This window comes from Drosophila willistoni (assembly GCF_018902025.1).
Source record: "Drosophila willistoni isolate 14030-0811.24 chromosome 2R unlocalized genomic scaffold, UCI_dwil_1.1 Seg167, whole genome shotgun sequence".
Taxonomy (NCBI): domain Eukaryota; kingdom Metazoa; phylum Arthropoda; class Insecta; order Diptera; family Drosophilidae; genus Drosophila; species Drosophila willistoni.
The window spans coordinates 20,442,638-20,465,068 of NW_025814050.1; the positions used below are offsets into that span (position 1 = coordinate 20,442,638).

The 22,431-nt window shown below is 33.2% G+C and overlaps 1 protein-coding gene across 1 annotated transcript; it reads right to left on the reverse strand.

Annotated features, from left to right (window-relative positions):
- Nucleotides 1-156: 156 nt before the first annotated feature.
- On the reverse strand, nucleotides 157-20,567 carry LOC6642691. Its single transcript, XM_002065481.4, has 4 exons — nucleotides 20,368-20,567; nucleotides 3,157-3,324; nucleotides 1,453-1,640; nucleotides 157-706 (listed from the first exon to the last, which is right to left on the reverse strand). The coding sequence occupies exons 1-4, from the start codon at nucleotides 20,429-20,431 to the stop codon at nucleotides 410-412; spliced, it is 717 nt and encodes a 238-aa protein (XP_002065517.2). The 5' UTR covers nucleotides 20,432-20,567; the 3' UTR covers nucleotides 157-409.
- Nucleotides 20,568-22,431: the final 1,864 nt, after the last annotated feature.

Here is a 22,431-nt window from a genome sequence, read left to right on the forward strand (position 1 = left end):
AAAATTAAAATTAAAGTTGAAATGTGGAAAGAAAAAAAATATTCAAACCAAAGCCAAAACCATAAACCTTAAAGTTTTATTTTATTTAGTTAATAGCAAGCAAAAAATAAAAATAAATTGGGTAAATTGGTATATACAGATAATTACAAAATTAGATTTTGTTTGAATATGCAAACGTTTATTATTTTTGTTTTTGTTGGTATTTGTAAAAAATATATTAGAAATATTTATTGTTTATATATATATATTACAAGTTTACATTTTGTTGTTTTAGAAGCTGCTCAATTTATACAAATTAAAGTTGTTTTTGCGGTTAGTAGAGAGCTAAACGATATTGTTTTCGAAATAAAAGCATTGTTCGCAAAGAAATTTACAGGCGTTTTTTTTTTTATTTGGTTTTTTTTATGATTTATACCTGAGGTCCATCGATATCATGAATTTCATTTTCTTTCGGTTGCTTCTCCAAAGGTTCACGACGATCGTTCTCGTCCTCGTCATCGTATTCATCAGGCTTGAAGGGAGACGAAGTGCTGGGTCCAGCGGCAGCAACAGTCGGTTTGGCCTCTTCACCCTGATTACTGGTCACAGTTTTAGCGACTTCTTCGCCGCTTGCCAGAGGACGGACATTGACCACACGAACCTTGAATACGTTGTTTGAATCACCGTAGACGGTCTCATTGATTTCCACTTTGTGACCATCGACAACCTGGTAAGAGAGGGGATTTTTACAATATTCGATTCTTGGATGATGGTTCTTACTTAAAATGGTAAAACAAAGAACCATCGATTAAAATTTTGAGGGAAAAAAGCTACCAAATACACAAATCTCCTGTTAAGAAACCGTAATAGGCTATATTGTATTTATTGTATATTTATTGTATATAGCTATCATCCTATTGTATTTATATAATAATCCTAATTATCCATAGACCATATATAAAAGGGTCCTAATTTACGCACAGATAACCCCATAGCAATTAAGATGTATTGATATCAACTCTATGTTACCCAAATTGGAAGGCAATCCTGATGTTCTCTTCCCTTCTGAAAACTCTCTATGTTGAACGTGTTTTAAAGAAACTTAACCACCCGTCCTAAAAACGTTGACAAAACAGATATAGGACTACTTATATTTTGTTTACACTTCCTGAATTCAAACTACCCAGCAAAGAATATTGAAATAAGTTCTTAAGGAAGATGTATTATCATTTTCATAGCTATGGTAGAAGAACATATATATATTTATTATATTTTTCCCTAAACTGAAAGAGTTCCCTTTAAAATATACTTAATTATCTATACAGATCATAAATTGCAATAAATTGCATAAATTGTTGTTTACAAGTTCAATGTACTAGTCGGATGTATTTTAAATAAGTAAGTATTAGGTGTTCCATTACTAACTCACTGATGTGCATACATCACCTACTCATATTATACCATAAGACCTACCTTAACTGTTGAAGTTGTATTTCCATTTTTAGGATTCAATGGAATCAATGGTCTCAAGCCAAAGGAGAAGCCAGAGCCAGAATCATCACTTGAGTCATCCCCAGTGCCAATGGCTCCATCATCATTTGCTCCACCAAAACCAGATGGAATTACAGGCCAGATACGAGAACGCAGACGGCGGAAAATGTCTATGTAAAAGAAAAATGTAAGAAAAAGACGATGAAAAAGATGTCTTTTTTGTGTCTGCGGTATAATTTCATGCCAAAACAAACTAAAATGATAATACATGAGTGCGTATACAAGGGCGGTAAAATTGAAAGCATGCACCCATAGACCCCGAACCAGACATCCCGACCCTCTCTATACTCAACTATACTCTGGGAATCCAAGCAGGTGCGGCGACTAAGACAGAGACGGAGACCCAGATAGAGACGGGTAGGGAGAGAGAGAGAGAGAGAGAGAGAGAGGGAGGGAGAAACGCAGGCGATGGCCCTTTGCCATGCTAATGTATTTTTCAGTTTAAAATCCTTAATCCGTAAGAGCACTAAAAAAGCACAAAAAAAGAAGAAGAGCACAACAGACATGGCATTTTGCCGTGTCGTCTGCTTTGCTGTAATGCCGCCCGCCACCGACGCCCATTGAACATATGCACTCTACTTTACTTGGATGATTTAGTCGGCCCACTTTATTTTCTGCATTTTCTTGTTTCAACCTTGTCATAAATACTTGACCGCATTGTCTCGGACTTGTTTCATTTCGACTACGTTTTTGCCTCCCATATGGCATTGTGGATGTAAAATGTATGTCAGATAAACATTTTTGACTAGCTTAAAGCAATTTTTTTACTGTAATTAGATGCAAAAGGGTTTACAAAATTTGACTAAAGAAGTTATCCTTTGCAAATGACATTCCCGTTTAAAGTAAAACTAAAATATAATCCCGAAACAATACCTAATTATTTAATTGAAAGAGTATGAAAAGAAATACAATTGTTCTAGAACATTTTTGAAACATTCTCGTCTGTTAAATTTTTATAAATTACAACTAGTAAATATTTTTGCGAGAAAACAAAAAAAGCGAACAAATAAAATGCAGAAATGTTGTTCCATAACTTTTTATGTTTTGTTATCTTTTTTTAAGGCCAAAAGAAAGTTCCCTGCATAGATTGGCTTTGGAAGTTTTTTGTGTATTTTGGCCAGCATGAAGCTTTAGATACTCTTGGTTTTTGGGGTGGAGGGTTAGAAAGATTTATGAAGTTCATAGACTTTTTGGGGTCACATCTTCTGCCATCTTTTGCCTGTACGTCTTCTTTATCTTCATCAAAAACTTTTCACTTTTAATGGTCAACAGACAAGAACAAGTAAGCATATCAATATGAATCTAAATATATATAAGGCAAAAAACCAAAGCAAAAACTTTGTCTAGCTGGTAAGAATTTTGATAAATTGTTTTTACTTTTCTTCAACTTGAATAAAAAAAAAACTTTTATTTTACTAATTGGCTTAAAGTTAAATAGCCCACAAATACATGAATATATATTTAAGTACATATTGTACAATTCTAGGAGAATGCATTCAATGAAATTACTGGCACATCGTTATGTAAATATGAACAAACAATTTTTTAATTAAAATCCCTTGTTGATATTTCATTTATTACGCATACGTCACGTGTTCGCTCGTTTCGTACGCGTAACCGACTTACCTTCAAATGAATCGAAGAAACCCAAATTAAACGACGAGGGATGTGGCTGTAGGAAGGGATAGCCAGAGCCCGTATCGATGACACCCTTAAAGTCATGGAAATCAGGATCGGACGATGGCTGACGTGGCTGGGAAATTACCTCGGCGTCATCTTGCGGATTATTACGTGCTGCAAATGAAAAAAAGAAACAAAACGAAAATGGTTTAAAATGGGGTAAGCTGATACGGTGTAAAATTAAAATGAGAAAATATTACACATAATTATGAGAAGCGGCGAAAAGTCAAAAAGGACCAGCAGCAAAATTGGCCTGATGAAATTAGCCAAATCAGCGGGAAAAACTGACTATTGCTGATGCTTCGCTTTTTGAATCCGCCTCCCTCCTCAAACATTTTGTGGCCTCATTAACGCTTATTACAAAAATCTTTTGATTTGCATAATTTTCATTTTATGGTAATTGAAATTTTGCTTTTAATAGTAGAAATGGTTGCAGCAAGGTTAATGATAACCAGAAGGTCAAGTTTTCTGTTTGCTTCGAAGGGTTATTCTTAAGAAATTGTTTTTTAATTTGTTTTCTTTTGAAATTTCTTACCTATAGAACGCGAAAAAAGTTCTTAACAATTTAAAATCATTCCATATATTGCAATTGTTTGCTTAGCCCGCTTTAAAATCTCCTCCTCCTTTCTATAACTTTATGTTCTTTTCTCCATTTTTACTAGTTTAATAATTTATTCAATTCCACTTTGTTTATCCTTCTTTCTATCCATTAATTTTCTATCAATCTTGAAACAAAAAAGATTTACATTGGCAAACTAAGCCAAGTAAAACTCTTGCCCAGCTGCTTGCCTTTTATTCACTTTATTACAATCATAATTACTAGCCTAAGCCCTCGGCTACTTTGCTTCTCCACTCCCCTTTCGCCCCAACTGCCAGTCCACCTCTTTGGCGGAGCATTATAAAAAAAACTTTTTACATTAACCAAAGTGCGGAGCTATTAAAAATTCATTAATTGCTAGCAACTAAAAAGGCAAACACAAGCAAAACAAAGCAACGAAAAATGGACAGAAAAAAAATACTTCTAGCAAAAGTTTAATTGATTTGCGTGCAAAATGATAAAATAATTGATTGAATAGATTTACATGGATTTTGTATAGATTGCTTAATGAAATGAATGGCTTGATGGTCACAAAAGTTAGTCTGTAAATTTAATGAGCATGGACCCTCGGGTTATATTTCGCAAATGGCAAATAATTGTTGGGAAAACTAATTTAGAAACGTGAAAACTGCGACTGTGATTTAAATAGGTAAATATTATTTAACTTTTCTGTTAGCATTTGACCAATTCATGGCTGTGAAGGCTTTAGGATCTATAAAGCCTTTTTGAAGTCTTTATTAAGTTGGTTACCTATTACTAGCAGGTTAAGTCCTTCTCCTTTCTGACATTTTAATAGCAGAAAAAGAAAACATTTATAATGAAGAATATTGTAAAACAGAAAAGTATACAGTATAGACAATTAACTTATAATTTCTCAATAATATTGGCTTAATTTACTTTAAGTGTGGAATTTTAAAGGCTCCACAAAAGTCAATAAATATTGTCTGTATATTAATTTAAAGCTAAGTTCTATTATTATAAGACTTTGCTAATGATCTTCCGAACTTAGCTAAAAAGGAGCAGCGTTCTCTTTGGGTAAGCTAAAACAAACAACTTTTTATGATTTCTACTTCCCTTTGCAGACTTTCAAAACAATATTTTCTAAGTTTTTTTCTCTAAAATTTCATTTATCAATTTTGTATTTCTTGTGTTTTTTATTGGTATTGTTGTAATTTTTAAATTAGACAACTTTGTTGCATTCAATTGTTTGCCACAAATCGTTTTTTCATCAAAATTCATACGAAATTTGTGAATTGTGAATTGAATTTGAATTGGCCGACTCAAATGTTGGCCCAACTACTGTTTCGTGTAACGAGTATTACACATATTTCATCAAAATTTTTGGGCCCCCGCCATGGACATCAAAGTAATTGAAAACGCATGCATTGAACTGGGTATCGGGTGCAGTTGTAGGAATGATGACTTGGAGGATTGCGAAAGGGATTGTGAGAGGGTCATCAGTTGGTTGCCACATGGCCATATTGAATTTCCGGCCTGGAGACCACTCAAAAATGTTAGACCAGGCCACAATATAAATTTGGGATAGAATGGGATATGCGGACCGATATTTTGGTAAAGGGTGGAATGGAGTTAGATACGTACATACGTACGTACCAACCAGCATACCATTAAAAACTCGGAGCTCCAACCAACCGACACTTTTTGGCCAGCAGTTTAATTACCATTTTGAGCTTTCATAGATATACGAGTGAGAGGGGAAGGGAATGAAGGTGAAGGCGGAAAGAGAAACTAAATGCATTTCATATTTTGCAGCAATTTGCCACAAAAACCCCAAAACGAGATTCAGCGCACACAAAGGCCTCCATTCGCCCCCGCCCACCCCTTGGCGTAAAACACAATATAGAGAATCCATACCGAGAGAAAGAGATAGCCGAAAGTGAGATGAGTGTGTAGAGTGAAAGCTAAGAGCCGAGAGAACTGATAATAACGATGGCAGTTTGTAATTATCGTCACATATTTATTTGGTTATTTGGTCCTTCATTTGTACATATCCTTGATATTATATTTCCATTCTATTCATGCGAATATGGAAATATGAGAAATACCCCCTAAAACTCTCATCCAGCTGTCGTAAAAATACATTTTCAATTAAGCATCATGTCATTTTGTCTTGCCATAAGGATAGTTTGCCAATTGATATGAGATAAAATAATATGGATGAGAGGCGTAGGAGATATTTCAATCCACACACGAAATTTATTCATGTAGTTTTTATGTGGCATTGGGATGGCAGATAGATCTCTGGGAACATCATTGAACTACCTAAATATTTTCATGTCCTAAGGAAGTTAAAAATGTTTGAGTGAACTACTAGAGCCAATCTAAGCTATTTATTAGATTCCCAGCGAATGTCATCCACTTTAAAAAACATAATGGTGATATATGTACATAAAGTCATTGAAACCTTGCGATATATGTTTATCGTTTGATACATACATATATTGAAAGTGATTACCACATCAATTTGATTTGAAAAAATTTTGGAAAAGAAGCAATAAATCTTGTATCTTATTTATAAAGAATAAGGAATGTTTTATTGTTTTGTTGTACATCGATATGTATCGGGTTTTTGATGAATCGCATTTACCAATATAAGAAGAAACTTAATAATAAAACAACAATTATTTGCAAATATCGAAAATTATCTATTTACCGCGCCCATGTATCGGTATTTCTATACAGTATCAAAACTAATAATAGTTATATGTGATATGGTAGAAAATATTTCTCAAGGACACATCTCCATCACGCATACGTATTTCCTCAATAAACTAGTCCAGGGATCTCTAAGTTTCCTTAAAAACACATCAATTCAAGAAATAAAGAAAAGAACCATACTATGTGTCCCCCTAGCACTTTATTCTTTTCATTCACTCATTCAATTCTGCTCTGTAAGAGAGAGATATTCGAGTCTCGACCCCATATAGATAAATGTTCTGCCCTCTCGGTGACATGTTGCACTTCATAAATCTCACCAGCTGAGACTGACAGGAACAACACAGCACAACAAGTGGGTACAAAAAAAAAATATTTACAAATACATACATATAAGGGACAAAACAAAAAGAAAAAACCGATGCCAAGCCAACTAACGATGTTAAAAATAAGTCAAGCCCAAGTTAAAGCTCTTTGCCTCGGCTAGAGTGGAAATTTGCTGCGTAAAATTGCGTATGTCGAGAATGCGGCAAACGAATGATGACCTCAGAAAAAGTGCGAATACCTAGGAATGTATTTACCTACTATAGGACAAAAGGACAAATGCACAACTGCGCAAGGAGGAATACTTCTTTTATACTTTAGACTGATGAAGACAAACTAATGATTTGAAAGTGAAGTGAATCGGGTAATCCTAAAATATATGAACTTATGTCACATAATGGGACCAATTCTAAGATTTCTTTCTTTTTTATCAAAAATAACCGCAAACTGTTTCAAAAGTCTCTAGAAATCTTTTCCCCTTTAAAACATTTTTGAAAAATAAAACATATTGATAGAGTATAAAAGGGAGATTTGGCAATTCAGTTTAAAGTGACCAATTTCATATAATCATATTATTGTAAAGGGTACAGAATCTTCGTCATCGTCATAGTTTTTTCGAGCCACTGGACCTTTTTTTGTTTGTTTGTAAGCCGATTTATGAGAAATACAGACGACACTGACAATATGTTTGGTTTAAAAAGTCAGCAACCCTCTTCACCAACGATCACACATAAAGTGGAGCACTGGCCAAAACAAAAAAAAAACAGCACACAGTGCAAGAACAAAAAGAATATATGTACTTTTGGGGGGGTAGAAATATGAAATTGTGACACACACACGTGAATGTCATTTACAAGTGCAAATATTTACGAAACCGGCTGCAAATATGCAGCATGGATATATTTATATATCTGTGGCAAATATAAACGAAAGTGAAAAAGCAAAATGGAATCGACCATTTGATGACCTCTAAAGAAATAGCAAATTCTAAGTGTGTAATTATTCTATTAAGTGTGTAAATAAACTGCAATCATCTTATAATAAGATTAAGTTTTATTTAAAATGCTTACACATTCAATAAACCTAAAAAAAATTCTCCATAAAGTTTGCATTATTCGTCCTTTTTAGGCAAAGTTATTGTAATTCTCAACAAGTTTTAGCTTTGAACAATCTTTTCACTTTTGTGTGCCTAACAAAAAGATAGATGTAATTAGCTAATACATACATATTTTCATATAAGTAACTTGTGAAAATTCTTTTACATTTTTAAGATTAGATTAAAGAAATTGACATTAACTAATAATTTGTAACCAATATACCCCAAATCAGTTGGCTTAATTTTAAATATAGCTCAATAAACAGGAAGATCAAAAAGCCACCCCACGAGCCATGCTAAGAGAATACTGGCAATGCATATTTTTTTATGAACATATATTGTTGCATACCTTGAGGGATTTGGCTTGGTTGGTTGGTTGTCATGGAAAAAAAAACTGAAAATTGAAAGGTGAGTATAAAATGTTGGCAAGCCTGATACCCAAACAGACCCATTACACACATATGTACATATATTTTGTATATACAAAGCTCAACCCTAGCTCCCTTTTCGGTTATTAATCATTTTTGGTAGCCTAATGAAAACATCTAAAACAAGTCGGCATATTCATTAATTTTCCAATAATTAAGCTCCATGGTCTTTTGTTTTCAGCTTTAGCTGAATTATGAAATTAATATACGTTGCTCTCACTGTCTCACTCTCTCTCTCTGTTCCTTGTCTGGCCCACTGTTTGGGTCTGTAAGCAATTTTTGCAGTGCATTGCGCTTTTGTTCTCTAAAACACAACAGAAAAATTTGTAGCTAATTATGTAAGGTTAACACACAGCGGGGGCTAGTCCTACAAAATGGATGGTGGAGAAGTGGGCGTGGTAGCCATTTTTGAAGGGCGTTTTACTGGCTTCCTTTTGGTTTCGTTTTGCTTCATCGTGTTTTTTTTTACTTGGTTTCTGGAGGGTTTTTACTTGTTTTTTTTTTTTTGGGTGCAAATCGCTTGGCCTGCGTTTTATGGCGCTAATTGCCGAAACACAGGACGAATGTAGAGGCGGATTAAGAAGGGCGTGGGGTCTGACAGACTGCGTCAATTAATTTACATAATTGTACAATTTTGCATAATTTAGTGCGCGACGTTGATTTGGCTTATACAAATTCTTTTTATTTGACTTTTTGTTCAAGTTAAACTTTGGCTTTTTGATAAAGAAAATTTCATTTGCTTGTATAAGCCTTCCAAGTTGGTAAGAACAACCGTAATGTATACGGAAAGGGTTCGAAGGAAGGTAAAGTGGTTTAAAATTAGATTATTTTTCAATAATTTGCATTGTGAATGACCGAAAATATTTGAAATATTTTCTATTGGTTCCAAGTCTAATAAAGATATATCTCATTATACAAAGACAATGTATAATTACCATTCGCCCTTTTATCCATTTGTCCCTGATATGCTTTAAAATACAGTTGATAAGAGTTTAAGTAAATTGTCACCAAAACGAACACACACACAAACAAACTTGATGGCCTTACCAAAACTGGAACGCCTTTCGTAACCTGTCTTTATCCAACTAACACAACTCACGCATTTCAATTACATACAAAACAAAGGTCTTGGAGCACCGAATCTCCTACGAATTTTACTCCCCCTTGACGAGCTGACAAACTCAATTGTATGCAATTTGGGTCGAAATGATTTCAAATCAGTTGAAAACCCATGATGATAATGATGATGTCGATGATGACGATGACAATGATGTTTTAGGGTAGATGTAGAAACTTGGACATGGAATATCAGGGTGCAGATGGGGGTCAGTTAGCAGAATGGACGCAGAGTGCAGACTTGTGTCACGTTCAAGAACTCTAAACAGGGGGAAAATTAGTTTGATGTCCACACACGCACACACATTCACATACATACACACACAGACACACATGGATGTCAACAACAGCCGAAAGTGAAATCAAAGCCAGCTTTTCAATTTCTACACCCTCCTCCATTCAGTCCACACAACCCTCCATATCCAGCAATTGAGTGAAAGTGCCGACTGTGGCAGCTTAGTTTTCCCTGTCATTCCTCCTCCAAGTGGAAATGACATTCAATTGACGTGCTAGGGTTAGATATTTCTCTTCAGAGAAAGGGGGCCATCCAAAAAAAAAAGAGAAAAAAAGAAACCAAACCTATAGCTAAGGGAGAGAAGAAACTTTTAACAAATGAATGACGCGTAGCTGAGGGGGAAAAGTGCACATATCGGTACGTCCCTAACCACGTAGATACACGGTTGGTCATCGGTAGGTAACGAAAACGAAATTAGTTTAACGTTGCCACCGGGGAACCGTCTCTCTGGCATTTTCGGGCAAGGTTTTGGGCTTCTCCTTGTGTGTCTGTCTGCTTGCTATCAATTCTAATTACAAATGTCAACAATGATTTTTCGGCCATCCTCCTATCTCCTGCCTTGTCGTTATCCTATCCTTTCCCCTTTTAGGTTCTGGTGTTGACATGATGGGGCCATCGTTTGGTTCAGGTTCGTATGGTGGGTGGCGGCAATGGCGGCAATGGCAGCGACGGCGGTGGCTTGATTAATGTCACGCGCTGCATCGGCAGCTGGGACTAGTCTAGGCTTTGCTGCCGTGACCCTCTCATTCTCCCTGTGTGTCTCTTTGGTCACTCTTATTTTTGTTTCAGAGTGTGTGAGGCGGATGTATCGGGGGCTGTTGCTCCCCAATTGCCTATTAGAGACTGTGGTGTAGTTCTAGTTATCCAAAAGGTGCGTCAGTTGTACGACAAAGGTGTGGTAGGTACTTTTAAAGGCCCCATTAAGACGGTGTAAATTGTAATTTTTTAGTAATAAGAAAAAACTTCATCAGATAATGTTTCTTATAAATCATTCCACGTTCAATTTGATTATTTTTAGGCCATGATTAACACTTTAGCGGCAATAAGCTAGATTTTATATCGATTACAACTCTGTTGTTGACTCTCCAAAATGGCCAATCACGAGCGATATTATTGTTATCGATTTGAGTTATATTTCCCATCACTGACCAAAAACTGACGAATCACTACTCAGCAGCAAAGTAGGCATTGCTTTTTAAGGGTATAAAAGGTGGTCCATCTCGGTGAATATTTCATTCAGTTGTTGCCTTTCGTCCATGCAACATCAACTATTTTCCTTATTTCTTTATTTTAAAAGCATCTCAAAGCCTCATTTGGTATAATGTAATTTACCACAATGTTTTTAAAGCGCAATTTTAAAACGCTGCTTAAAAATTGGTCGTAGTTTTTGCTGCTTGTTTCATTTATTCCTTAATGTGCTATCTTGCTCTATTATTAAAGATTATTAAATCATTGAAACTGCTGAACAATCCAGTCCGCAAGTCATTCAGTCGGGTGTAATCCAGAGTTTCATTAAGATCATTACTTTACTGAAGTTTACTTCATGGTATTGAATGTTTCGTTTATTCCTTATTCTATTCAAGACTTATACCTTTGTATTGCAAAATCATTTAAAACACTGCAATCCTGTCCGCAGGTCATTCAAGCGAGTGTTTCGTAAGCCAGAGTTTCATTAAGATCATTACTTTACTGATTCAAAAACGAACACGCCACAAGTTTTAAAAATACTTGTACAATTTTTATATTACGATTTACAAATCAGAATTTGGTAATCGGCTGGAAAAAAAGCCGAAAAACAGAATTGCCACAGTAAATGTGCCAAATTAATTTTCCAAATAAAAAACTGTTCCTTCTTTTCGACCCAAAAAAGAAATATCGAAAAGCAAACACAATCAAATTTGAGAATGTGTTTTTTACAAATTTTCTGCACGTACGAAAAATCATTCAATGAAGGCTTCATCTCTTCCTCTGGCTCCTTTTCCTTCCCCTATGGAGAAAGCCTAAAATTAAACAGTTTTTACTTTTTCACATTTTTCGAAAAATAATTTGTTGCATGTGCTTCGTTCCGTTATAAACGACAAATCACAGAGAGAACAGACAGAAAAAGAGAGAGAGAAAATACAGCCGAACCAAACAATCAAAATCAAATTCATTTTGAAAAGGAACCGAAACAACAACATAAATGACACGACCTAAGTTTTACCAAGTCGATGTTTTTATACCCTTAAATCCAATTTAATTTTCCTTATTAATAAAAAGCTTTCATTCACTGTGATACACGAAGGGCACAGCAAAAGTTACCGTTCAGATATTTTACTGTATTAAATATACCTTTTTTTCCAAGGGTATTTAAAAAAAACTCATTTTAAAAGCGACAAACGTAACGTGCAATCTTCCAGAACATTGGTACGTGACACGATTTGAACAACAACAACAATAACAACAAGAACAGTGTCAGCTACAACAATTGAACAGAAAGAGAGGATGGGACAACAACGTGGTAAGGGACCAATGGTTGAAGGGGACAAAAAGGTAACCATTCAAAAGTTGATTTCGATACCCTATAGAAACTGTGATAAAGAAAAGGTACATTCTGAATCTATTTTGAGAAATGAATACATTCATCTACAGATAAACGTCAGGATCAGAATCGAATACATATTCTGATTCGAATACTTCGTTTACTTTTCCTTTCATTTTCCTATATCAAATATTAATAGAAATTATTCCAAAATTCTGGCAACTTATAAATATAAATGTAATAAATATAATTTAAAGGGTATCTCATTATTAGATCCACTTTAAAAAATGAGCAATTTTTTTTTATTCTTTATTTTCATTTGCCCCACACCTTTTTTGAATGTGATTTTACTTTGTTTTGTAAATTAGGTGAGGGGCAAACATTTTTGAGGGTAGAAATGTGCGTGGGTAAGCGGAACAGAAGTGAAAAATGAATGTAGCACCTGACTAACGCATAGAAAGTGATGTTAAGAAGGGGGCAAAGAGACGACTCTTTGACCCAGCGACCCAAAATTAATTGAATTAAATTTTTATGATTATTTTGATTAGCGGTTCTGCTACTTTCCTTCATACGCGAGTCACGTATCTTGATTTTTGGTTCATCATGCAAAAACAATTTGTTTGGTTTGTTTCTTATGGCTAAAACGATTTATTTATTGTGTTTTGTTAATGAGGTTGCATTATGTCAAAAATTAATGAAATGGGAAATCAAATTTAAGGCCAAAAAGATTCCAGTTTCAGGTTTAAATTTTCATTTAATATTTTTCTTCGAAAATTCGTCAGAGTCATATTTGATATGATTTCCTTTGTTACCCTCATACATACATCGTGTTTTCTTAGTTCAAATTACTGATCGACTTTTTATTTATATTTTGCAAAAAAATAAAAAAGATTGTGTATCAATTTTAAACAAAACTAATCATATTGCAAATTGATTCAGTTGACTTCTTAGGAAATTTCTGTTTGATAAAATTCTATGACAGGATCAGTTGTCGTAAGCATATTTGTATTACGCATACGCCATGTGTACAACATCACATTTCTCAATGGTTTTCTAAAGAGACATCCAAGAAAAAGGTCAATTCACTAATTTGAGTAACCATATAACATACATAATACCTCTTTCTACTATTCATAATCTCTATTGGTTTTGCTCCATCATTAAATCTGTTGATAATGCAAATTCATATGAAATCAAGCGTTGGGAAGGGGAGAGAACTGAGAGAGACCAAGAAGACCAAAGTTTGAGGTTTTCATTCGTACATGATTTATGATTACTAAACTACTTAATAATAATCAAAATGTGCAGCAATTTGTTGCAAGTTGCAGTTTCCATTTTGTTACAGATAATTGCAGCAGACACTTTGCAAAATGCAAATGCCGAATGCAAAATGAAATCAACCAGACCAATGCCATGACAGAGACAGACAATGTGGGAATAACCAAGAGGGATAGAGAAAGACAGAGAGAGAGAGAGAGGCACATGTGGAATGGAATGAAAGTGCGCATATTTTTGGCTTGACAACCAAAAACCGCAAATTGCTATTAACGAAAATCTAATCATAACCGGAAATTAATTTGACAGGAATCTCATTAAATTTACAGTCAGTAAAATACCAAGAGAGACAGAGAAAGAGAGAGACAGAGGGGTAAAGAGCGGATAGAAGAAAGAGAGTAGTAAATGCAGCGACAGCTGCTGACGAGGATTGGCATGATAGCCAAGCCATCCAACTGCCAATCCCCTTAGATTCGCATCACAATCCCAGTACCATTCCCCATTTTCCCCAGCTACCAATCCCAATACCATTCCTATTCAAATTCTACAAATCCGCAAATCGTTTAAAGCTACATTGCTGCGTTGACATCGCCTGACTATTTGAGTAATGTAACGGGATTTTCATTATAATATACAATTATTCCTACCATTAGCTGATGCAATAAGGCATTCAGTTCACACCTCATACAGATATCATGATAACTGAAAGGAGATATTCAAATGAAACTAGTGGCAAAGGCAAAGAGCAATTAACCGACAGTAGAACACAAATCGAAATCGGTTTAAGACCATAATTTGATATCTATATGAGGGAAACTTGATCCCTGAAGTATCCAAATAGAATTCCAAGAATTCGGTTAATGAAGAAAGAAATATTTTAATATTTTGTAAATAACAAGTATACTTGAAGGAAGCATAGTTTATAGGCAAAATATTATGTTGAAAATAATGATTAAAAGTGTGAAACTTTTAATTTTTTTGTATTTTATGGTGAAAGTTTCCCCATTTAACAGCTCTAGATCCGCTTATGGTATCATCTTAATGTGGGAATGGTCTGGCTATCCGGTTTAGCCAGCTGATTCAAGAAAAGGACGACTATCCGGCAAGCCGGCCAGACAGAAAGTGTAAAAAGGACGAAGTGTGAGACGACACACAAAAAAAAAAAAAGACGAAAAGTTTTTAAGACGACAAAACCGACGAAAGACATTAAACATTAATTCATTCAAATCTACTATTATCTAAAAATCAATATATATTCTAATATTAAATAAAATAACTAGAAAACTATAACCGGAACTGTGTTTATTCATCAGCCAATACCCATGTCCCACAATAATACTTTATGACATCAGTTTTTTAAGTGAATGGTATGATCTTTATAGGATCACAGCCGAAAACCCACACCCACTAGAAAAAGAGATGTTTCGTCCCTGATATTGATTTGTCACGTTCCTTTGCTTAAGTAAATTCCGGCAGTTTATTGATTTAGTGTAATGAAAAGTAAAGAAACCGGAAATGGCGAAACCATAAGTCGAAAAGTATGCCTAATCTAGTTAAAACTATGCTTTTTCAGGCATTTATACTCGTGAATTTTTTTGTAGAATGTCAAATATTAAGAATCAAACCCAATAATCTCATCTGCTAGTTGTTAAAATATCCTTTTAATAATATAATATATTTTTAACATGATGTTCAAGAAAGAACAAATTTATACAAAATCGCCCTCAAATATATAAACGAACATGAATATACATGGGTAGATATAGAATCTAAATTATTATTTTGAATTTAAATTTTTAAATCTACAAGTGTGTAAGAATATCTCAACACTCCTATAAAGATAAAGATTATACTGTCATTTCCTTTCTCATCTATTTGATAAGCAAACATTTCATCATTTTGTTAATGGCATAAACTTCAACTCTACATTATAATAGGTTGAAATATATGTATGTACATTGTACATTGTACATACATATATGACTTTGGTTTATTTCTGCTGGTTTCTGCTGACTATGAGCAACTGCATCAGACCGTCTCACTGTCTATCTGGCAGTCTGACTGTTTGACTGTTTCATTGCCTGTCTGCCTCTGCCTTCTGTAATTTATTTCTGATTTTGGGTTTGCGCCATGCGTGGCTGAGCATTAGAGGAGGCCCAGAGATGGAGATGAGTTGGAGAGAGAGAGAGAGAGAGAGAGAGACGACAGATGAGGGAATCGGTACGGGGGAGTCACTTGCACATTTTGCCAGCACATAAATTAACATAAAGAGGCGTACCAAATGGGAGTTGGAGTTGAAGTGAGGTTACCTCTAGGGAGGCCTTGCAGCGATTACGTGACATTGAAGCTACCAAAATTGCCAAAGTGCCTGGTGCAATTTTCAATCACACAAAGCCAGAGTAAGAGATGGCAGGCAATAGGTTCGGTCACGGGTAAGAGGCTCATGTGATGGAAGGGGAGGCTAGGAGAAGGAGAGGCTCGTAATGTAGTTCTGTTAGCTACCCTTCGTGACAGCTTCATGTGCCTATAATTATATGACGATTGCTCCATTGTTTTGCTAAGGGCATTACAATCACTTTTGACTTGGCATGGCGCAAAAACTGTGAGTTTGCCACTTTTTTTTGTGAAAATACTAATGAATTATGAGTTCAGTTTATGAATAAGTAGACGAAATTCCAGGAAGTTTGAAAAATAGTCATAGTAAGGTAGTAAAAGTTAATTGATTTACATATTTCATTTCAAACTGCCGGTGCTTGAAACGTATCAATTTATTTTAATTAAGTCAGTCGGCACTTTTTACTTCAAGCGTCAAGGAAACTGATAACAATGTGCTTAGATAAGCCAAGATGATAATCATCTCTGCTCTTAATAGAAAATGTTTGAACTTGATTTATAATCCTTTATGTCGGGGCTCGAACTCGAATGAGCAGATCTTGACTGAATCTATTTCCCAGACCAAAAGAGTTCGTTGCTTCTTCAATGAGTCTCTGAGATCGTTATGATCTTTATATATCAAATCATTCAAGATTATAGCCCCCACAATAATTCAGGAAATAAATGGAGGCATTTAAAAATATCAGCAAGGACATTAGATAATGTATATAAAGTAGTAAGAATTGTATAAAGAGCAAGTGAAGCACAGATATTGTTGGTTATTCATAGAGAGTAACTCTAAAATATTTCTTAAATTTTCACTCATTTGAATGCCTTCCACTTGCTAACACATACGGCCTTCCCTACACCCTAGCTGCAGGGTATGAAACCAAAATGTTTCTCACTCCCTTAATAGTCATATATATTTATTTATTTGTTAATTATTTGCTTTTGCCCTTCTCGCATCACATAGAATTTTCCACTGAACACGAGTGATGAATCATCAGTTAGTTTTCTATTTATATAGAAACATCTGTAATAATAATAAACTAAACTGCAAGCTAACAATAAAATGTTAAACAATAAATTCAAATATATTTCAGATTGTCATCACAATTTGATGCTTAATTGTGAAATATTTGTTTTTGCCTTTTTATGTTGTTTTTCCCAAATTGTAAGTGCCTTATTTATTTACTTAATTTGTGTAAAAGAAAACACTTAAACAATTTGGACTTTTTAATTTGTCCACAAATGTACATACATACATACATACATATATTATACTTTGTACTTTAATTCCAAAGAAATTCTAAATATAAAACTTTGTACTTTTGTTTTTCTCACCTAATTGACCCAGACAAATACTTCAAAAAGTAAATCAAATTCAATTTCAAAGTGAGCAACAAAACAAAATTGTAAACATTTTCATAATTCACTAAAATATTTCATTATTGTTTAACAACAATTTTGTTATTGTTGTTTTAAGTACAAGTGTTTGCAATTTAATTGACTTTTCTGCATAATTTTAATGCACTTGATAGAAAATTTATTACCTAAATTTATTTCGATATATGTACGTAAGCTATTTATAGAGTAGAGTCTTTTCAAAATTACCAAAAATTGAAACATTATAAAACATTTTGAATAAATCTTAAATATATAAACGGTAAATTTTACTATTTGGTTTTTCTGTTTTTTAATATGAAAAAAAAGATTTTTTTATCAAACGAAAATAGTTTTATACAAATTGAACTATTTTTTATAATGTAAAGTACCATATCTTTTGGTAGAGTATATAAATGTCGTTTTGTAATTAACTTTGATTTTGCCAACATTTTAATCAGCTTTGGAAAAATATTTCCATGGAAAAAGCATTTAACTGTTACTTCAAATTTGTAGCTCTTTACATAAACTAAATATCAAAATAATTGCCAAACTTTATTGACCTAAAACTCGCATTGCTAATTATGATAAAGTTCCCCTCCTCCCCCGCCAATTCACCAACAAACAAAAAAAAAACAACAACAACCAATTCATCATCGACAACAGGGAAAAAAAGTTGTTACAAAAATTAACTTCAATTTGCATAAATAAATATGGCTAAATTAAACAAATTGCCACAAATTCAGTCAACAGACAAATGAAAATATAGGAGAATTATTTTTTTTTATATATACCAAATATAATTATTATTATTTAGAGCTTTATGATTTATAATATAATTTGTGTTGCTCGTGATTTTCTTTTTTTTTTTTGTTGTTGCTGCTGTTGTCAACATGCAATTGCAATTCCATGGAAAAACGGCCTTAAACACGAATTATGACCAACAATTAACCCAATTCTTTTGGCCGCCACACCAAGAGAAATGTCATAAAAATAAAGAACACAAAAAGAAAAACCGAAAATGTACTTAAGAATTTTACTGTTAAAGCGGAGGGGCGTGGGGGAGGGTGCGACAAATTTTATGCCAAGGTTCATTAACCAGATTCAACTGATGCAATTTGTATGCTACATATTTGGACTAAATAATTGTTATAAGTATTTCCGAAATTTGTAAAGAAATTTCAAAGACTTATTTTCAGTGATTTTATGCCTTTTGTTATACTCTTAACTATAGTGAACTGAAATGGGCATATTAGTTTTAACCCACGGCAAGGCAGGTAATAATATTTGGTAGTCAAGTAATTTTGTTCAGTATGGTAAATTAAGGACAATAAAAATCATTGAAAAATTTGTATGATTTGTTTGACTTTCATATAAAAGATAAAGAAAACATGGCGAGACCTTTGTCAAGACCTAGAAAGTATTCAAAAATGAAGAAAGTATTCAAATGGAAAGCAAGATCAGGTGTCCAAAATCCTTATCAATCATTTACCTTAAAAAAAAAGAAGTGAAAGATGTTGTCGGATACTTATTCCAAAGAAAGAACTGTCTCTAAAAATTTGATCTGATTTTGATTGTTTCTATTCTCAGAATGTCTTAACCATATAAAACTAAGGCATTCGTCTCAAACTTTTCCAAATTTTCTATAATTGAAAGGACATTGAGTTTCTGGAGTTTCAGACAAAGGGTATTAATGGGTCGCCTGTTAATTTCATATACAATATTTATGTATTTTTGTGTCTCTTTTCAATTTATTCGTGCAATCTTTTGCTGCAAATTTGACAATTTCAAGTGGCAGTGGCAGCTGCCAACCACCATGCAATCTCACTCGCTGTCTCGTTCTCTCTTCTGCTCTTTCTGTCTCTTTCTCTTCCGCCCTCTGGCATCTTCTCAGGATCCTCCAATTTATGCAATTCAAGTGGCAGCCAACTCGAAACTCCAGCAACAACAACAACAATAACAATAACAACGACCATGACTTCACTTCTGTGGATATTTTTTTTTGTATTTTTGGAATTTGAATTTTGTATAAGATTTTACTGCATTTTACTGCATTTGGCTGATTGTCAAGTGTAACGTTTGTTATCATTATAAATATCATCATCAGCAGCAGCAGCAACAGCAGCAACATGAGTATTGCCAGTTGCTGGGTTATGGGCCATCATTATGCAGTGGCAAAAGTCATTCCGTTTTATTAAGACTTTACAAATACTCTTAAAAAAATTATAAAATGTTTCTTAATATCCAATAAATATTTGAATATTTTATATAGAATTAGAAACTAATAATTTGTGAGAGACATGTAACTTTGTCTTTTTATCTATATATTTAAGTTTCCTTTAGCCAATAAAATTGGTATTGAGCTGAACTCTGATTTGAATCACACCTAAAATATGTATTTCATACATTTTAAAAATAAGTATACATTTTACTCCTAGTATCAAAAGTTTATTTGGAAACAATTTGAAACCAATATTACAGGAAATGCTGTTATTGCAAATAGTTTTTCTTTTCACATTCTTTTCAGTTCCAATGTAAAAAATAGTTCACAAGAAAAGCAGTTGCTAAAGGCCGACAACTTTCTTGAGTGAAACGTTTTACTGGAACAAGTAATTAAGAAGTCATTAATTATTTCAAATTCTAGAGTGAATCATCTTAGCTACTTGTTCTTCCAGGCTAAAATAAAATAATCATATGACATGTTTTGCAAATGGATAATAATAACAACCAACAACCAAATTCTTATCACTTTGGTTGCCATTACCTTAAAATATATATATATAGGGTATAGGGATTCAGAAGACAATGGCAAACAATGGAAAATAAATAGGAAGCGTTTTTATTCAACATTGTATAGATTTCTTTCGTGAAAGTCTCCCCTCTTATCAATTTGCATTGCTGATGTGTTGAGGCCAAAGGTTCAGCTTGAAGCGGCTACAAAAATTATCATTAACATTAAATAAGGTTGTTTATTTATAACTTTTGTCTAGTATAAAACGGTCGAAACTAGTTTTTTTTTCTTTATGCAGATATCAAAGTAATTAAAATGATTGAATTGCGATTGTAACTCACCTGGCAAAGTCAAAACGCCATTGAGAGTTAGAGCGATGAACAGGAAACCGAAGAGCAGCTTCATTTTGCACTTGAAATGGTTTTGTTATTTTTTTCCTTCACTTTTGTTTTGTATAATTTATTTGTTTTACCGGTTTTCAAACAGTCTTTAGTAGGTTTAGGTTTTTTTTTTTTTTGTAAATTTTATTTTGCGTTCTGTCGGGAAAGACAAACAATTGTGAAATGTGCTTAAATGATTTGAGGAAACGGCAAATAAAGCAAACTGAAACCTACTTGTTGGAGGGGACAACATTGAGTCTCTCACCTAAATTGAGTGACTAACAGAGACAGAGAGAAAGAGAAAGACAAAAAGAGAGGGAGAGAAGAATCACTCATTCACTCAACTGTAGCTCTTTGCCATCTGCCCCCCTTTTCGTCACTCAATTAGTCGAGCGTTAAAAATAAATACATTTCATTTAAATGCTGTGGGAACAATTTATATATAATATACACATTCTGTATATTCGTTAAGCTGTGCACCACATTTTGGACGCTACTGTACTAAACTAGTATGGCTAAATAGGCGTATGAGTAATATTATTGCTGTTGCACGTTTTCTTTGTTTTGTTTTTGTTTTTTAGTTTTTGCTTTTCATCAATCCACTAGAAATTATGTCAATTTCTGACTGACAGTTCAAAATCACAATCAATGCGAATAAAAGAGATAGATAATGTTAGAGAAAGAGAGAGAGAGAGAGACAAGAATCAGCGGCAAAGTTCAAGGTCTTTTGATTATTGTGTAAACAAATTAAATTGTTTATAAAATTCAATTTAAACAGATTTTTTCGCACCTAAAAATTTTAGTAAAATCTTGTTTAACTTTTTGATCTGTTTGCCATCGTTTAATATAGAATTTTTTTTTTAGATCCAAAGTTGCAAAATTATAGATTTCTTTCTCTCTCTAACACGATAAAAGAATATTTCATTGTTATGACAACTAATTCTATATACAGTGTATAATTAAACGATCTTCTATAATGAAGCGCTTCTGATTCCGTTTAATTCTTAGTTTCAGTCACGGTTTTTGTTTAGGGCTATAGAGACAGACTCATGATCAAAGAGTTACAACATCTTGAATAAACTTTAATATGCTAATTAACTTAATACGGATGTTTGATCTCTTATGACATGAAAGTCAATAATTTAATGGAAATTATCTACGAACATTTTATCTAACATAGGTTTATATTTATTCGATGTTTATGACAGATAAGGTTAAAATGTTTACTTTTACCTAGAATCAAATCAATATTGAGGAGTATGACATATAAATAATTATAATTTTGCAATTAATGTGTAATTTCAATATGATATTTTGTTAATACTCTTTTGCTTTTTGTTGCCATGAAGACGACTAACGAAGCGTGCTTTTTCATTTTACTATCAATCTTGACCTAGAGCCAAGTAATTGTCTGCTAAAGTCTATTAGTTATACTTCAAATATATATATATATTTTATAATACTTTAATTCTTGGTTTTTCATTAGAAGATTTAGACAAAATTGGGTCGATAACAAAAAGAGTTCTATTCAAAGTCTTATTATGCTCTATAAAGTTTATTTTAACAGTTGTAAATTTATAAAATTCTAAGATAAAACTTGATCTTAATGATTTGTCAAGTTAACAAATGTTTTAAATTTAAGCTAGACGTAATTTGACTTTTACAATTAAGTATATTTCATAGCCGTATTAACAAAAAAAAGGAAATATTCTCTATAAAATAAATTTCAAATCTATTTATAGATAATTTGATAAAAGTCGAAAAAATTAACCAAAATAAAAACAAAAGTTTATAGCTTAAATTACGTAATATTTTGAATTTTAACATGTTAATATGCAAATTGAAATTAATTCAATTAATGCAATTGAAACATTTTTAAGTAAACACTAAAAATCCATTAAAAATTCAGTTCATCAAAGAACTAAACTAAGAACTAAGATAGAATACTTCAACAAGAAAAAGCAAAGAAAGAAATCTAAGAAGAAGTAATAATCCAATAGAAATGTATAGGATAATGTAATTGAA

Bases quoted from the DNA above. Each gene is read 5' to 3' on its own strand.
- LOC6642691 (XM_002065481.4), bottom strand. From the start codon at position 20,431: ATGAAGCTGCTCTTCGGTTTCCTGTTCATCGCTCTAACTCTCAATGGC. The intron at 3,325-20,367 runs GTGAGTTACAAT...TTTCATTTGCAG, and splicing joins TGGCGTTTTGACTTTGCCAG to CACGTAATAATCCGCAAGAT. The intron at 707-1,452 runs GTAGGTCTTATG...CTCTCTTACCAG, and splicing joins ATACAACTTCAACAGTTAAG to GTTGTCGATGGTCACAAAGT.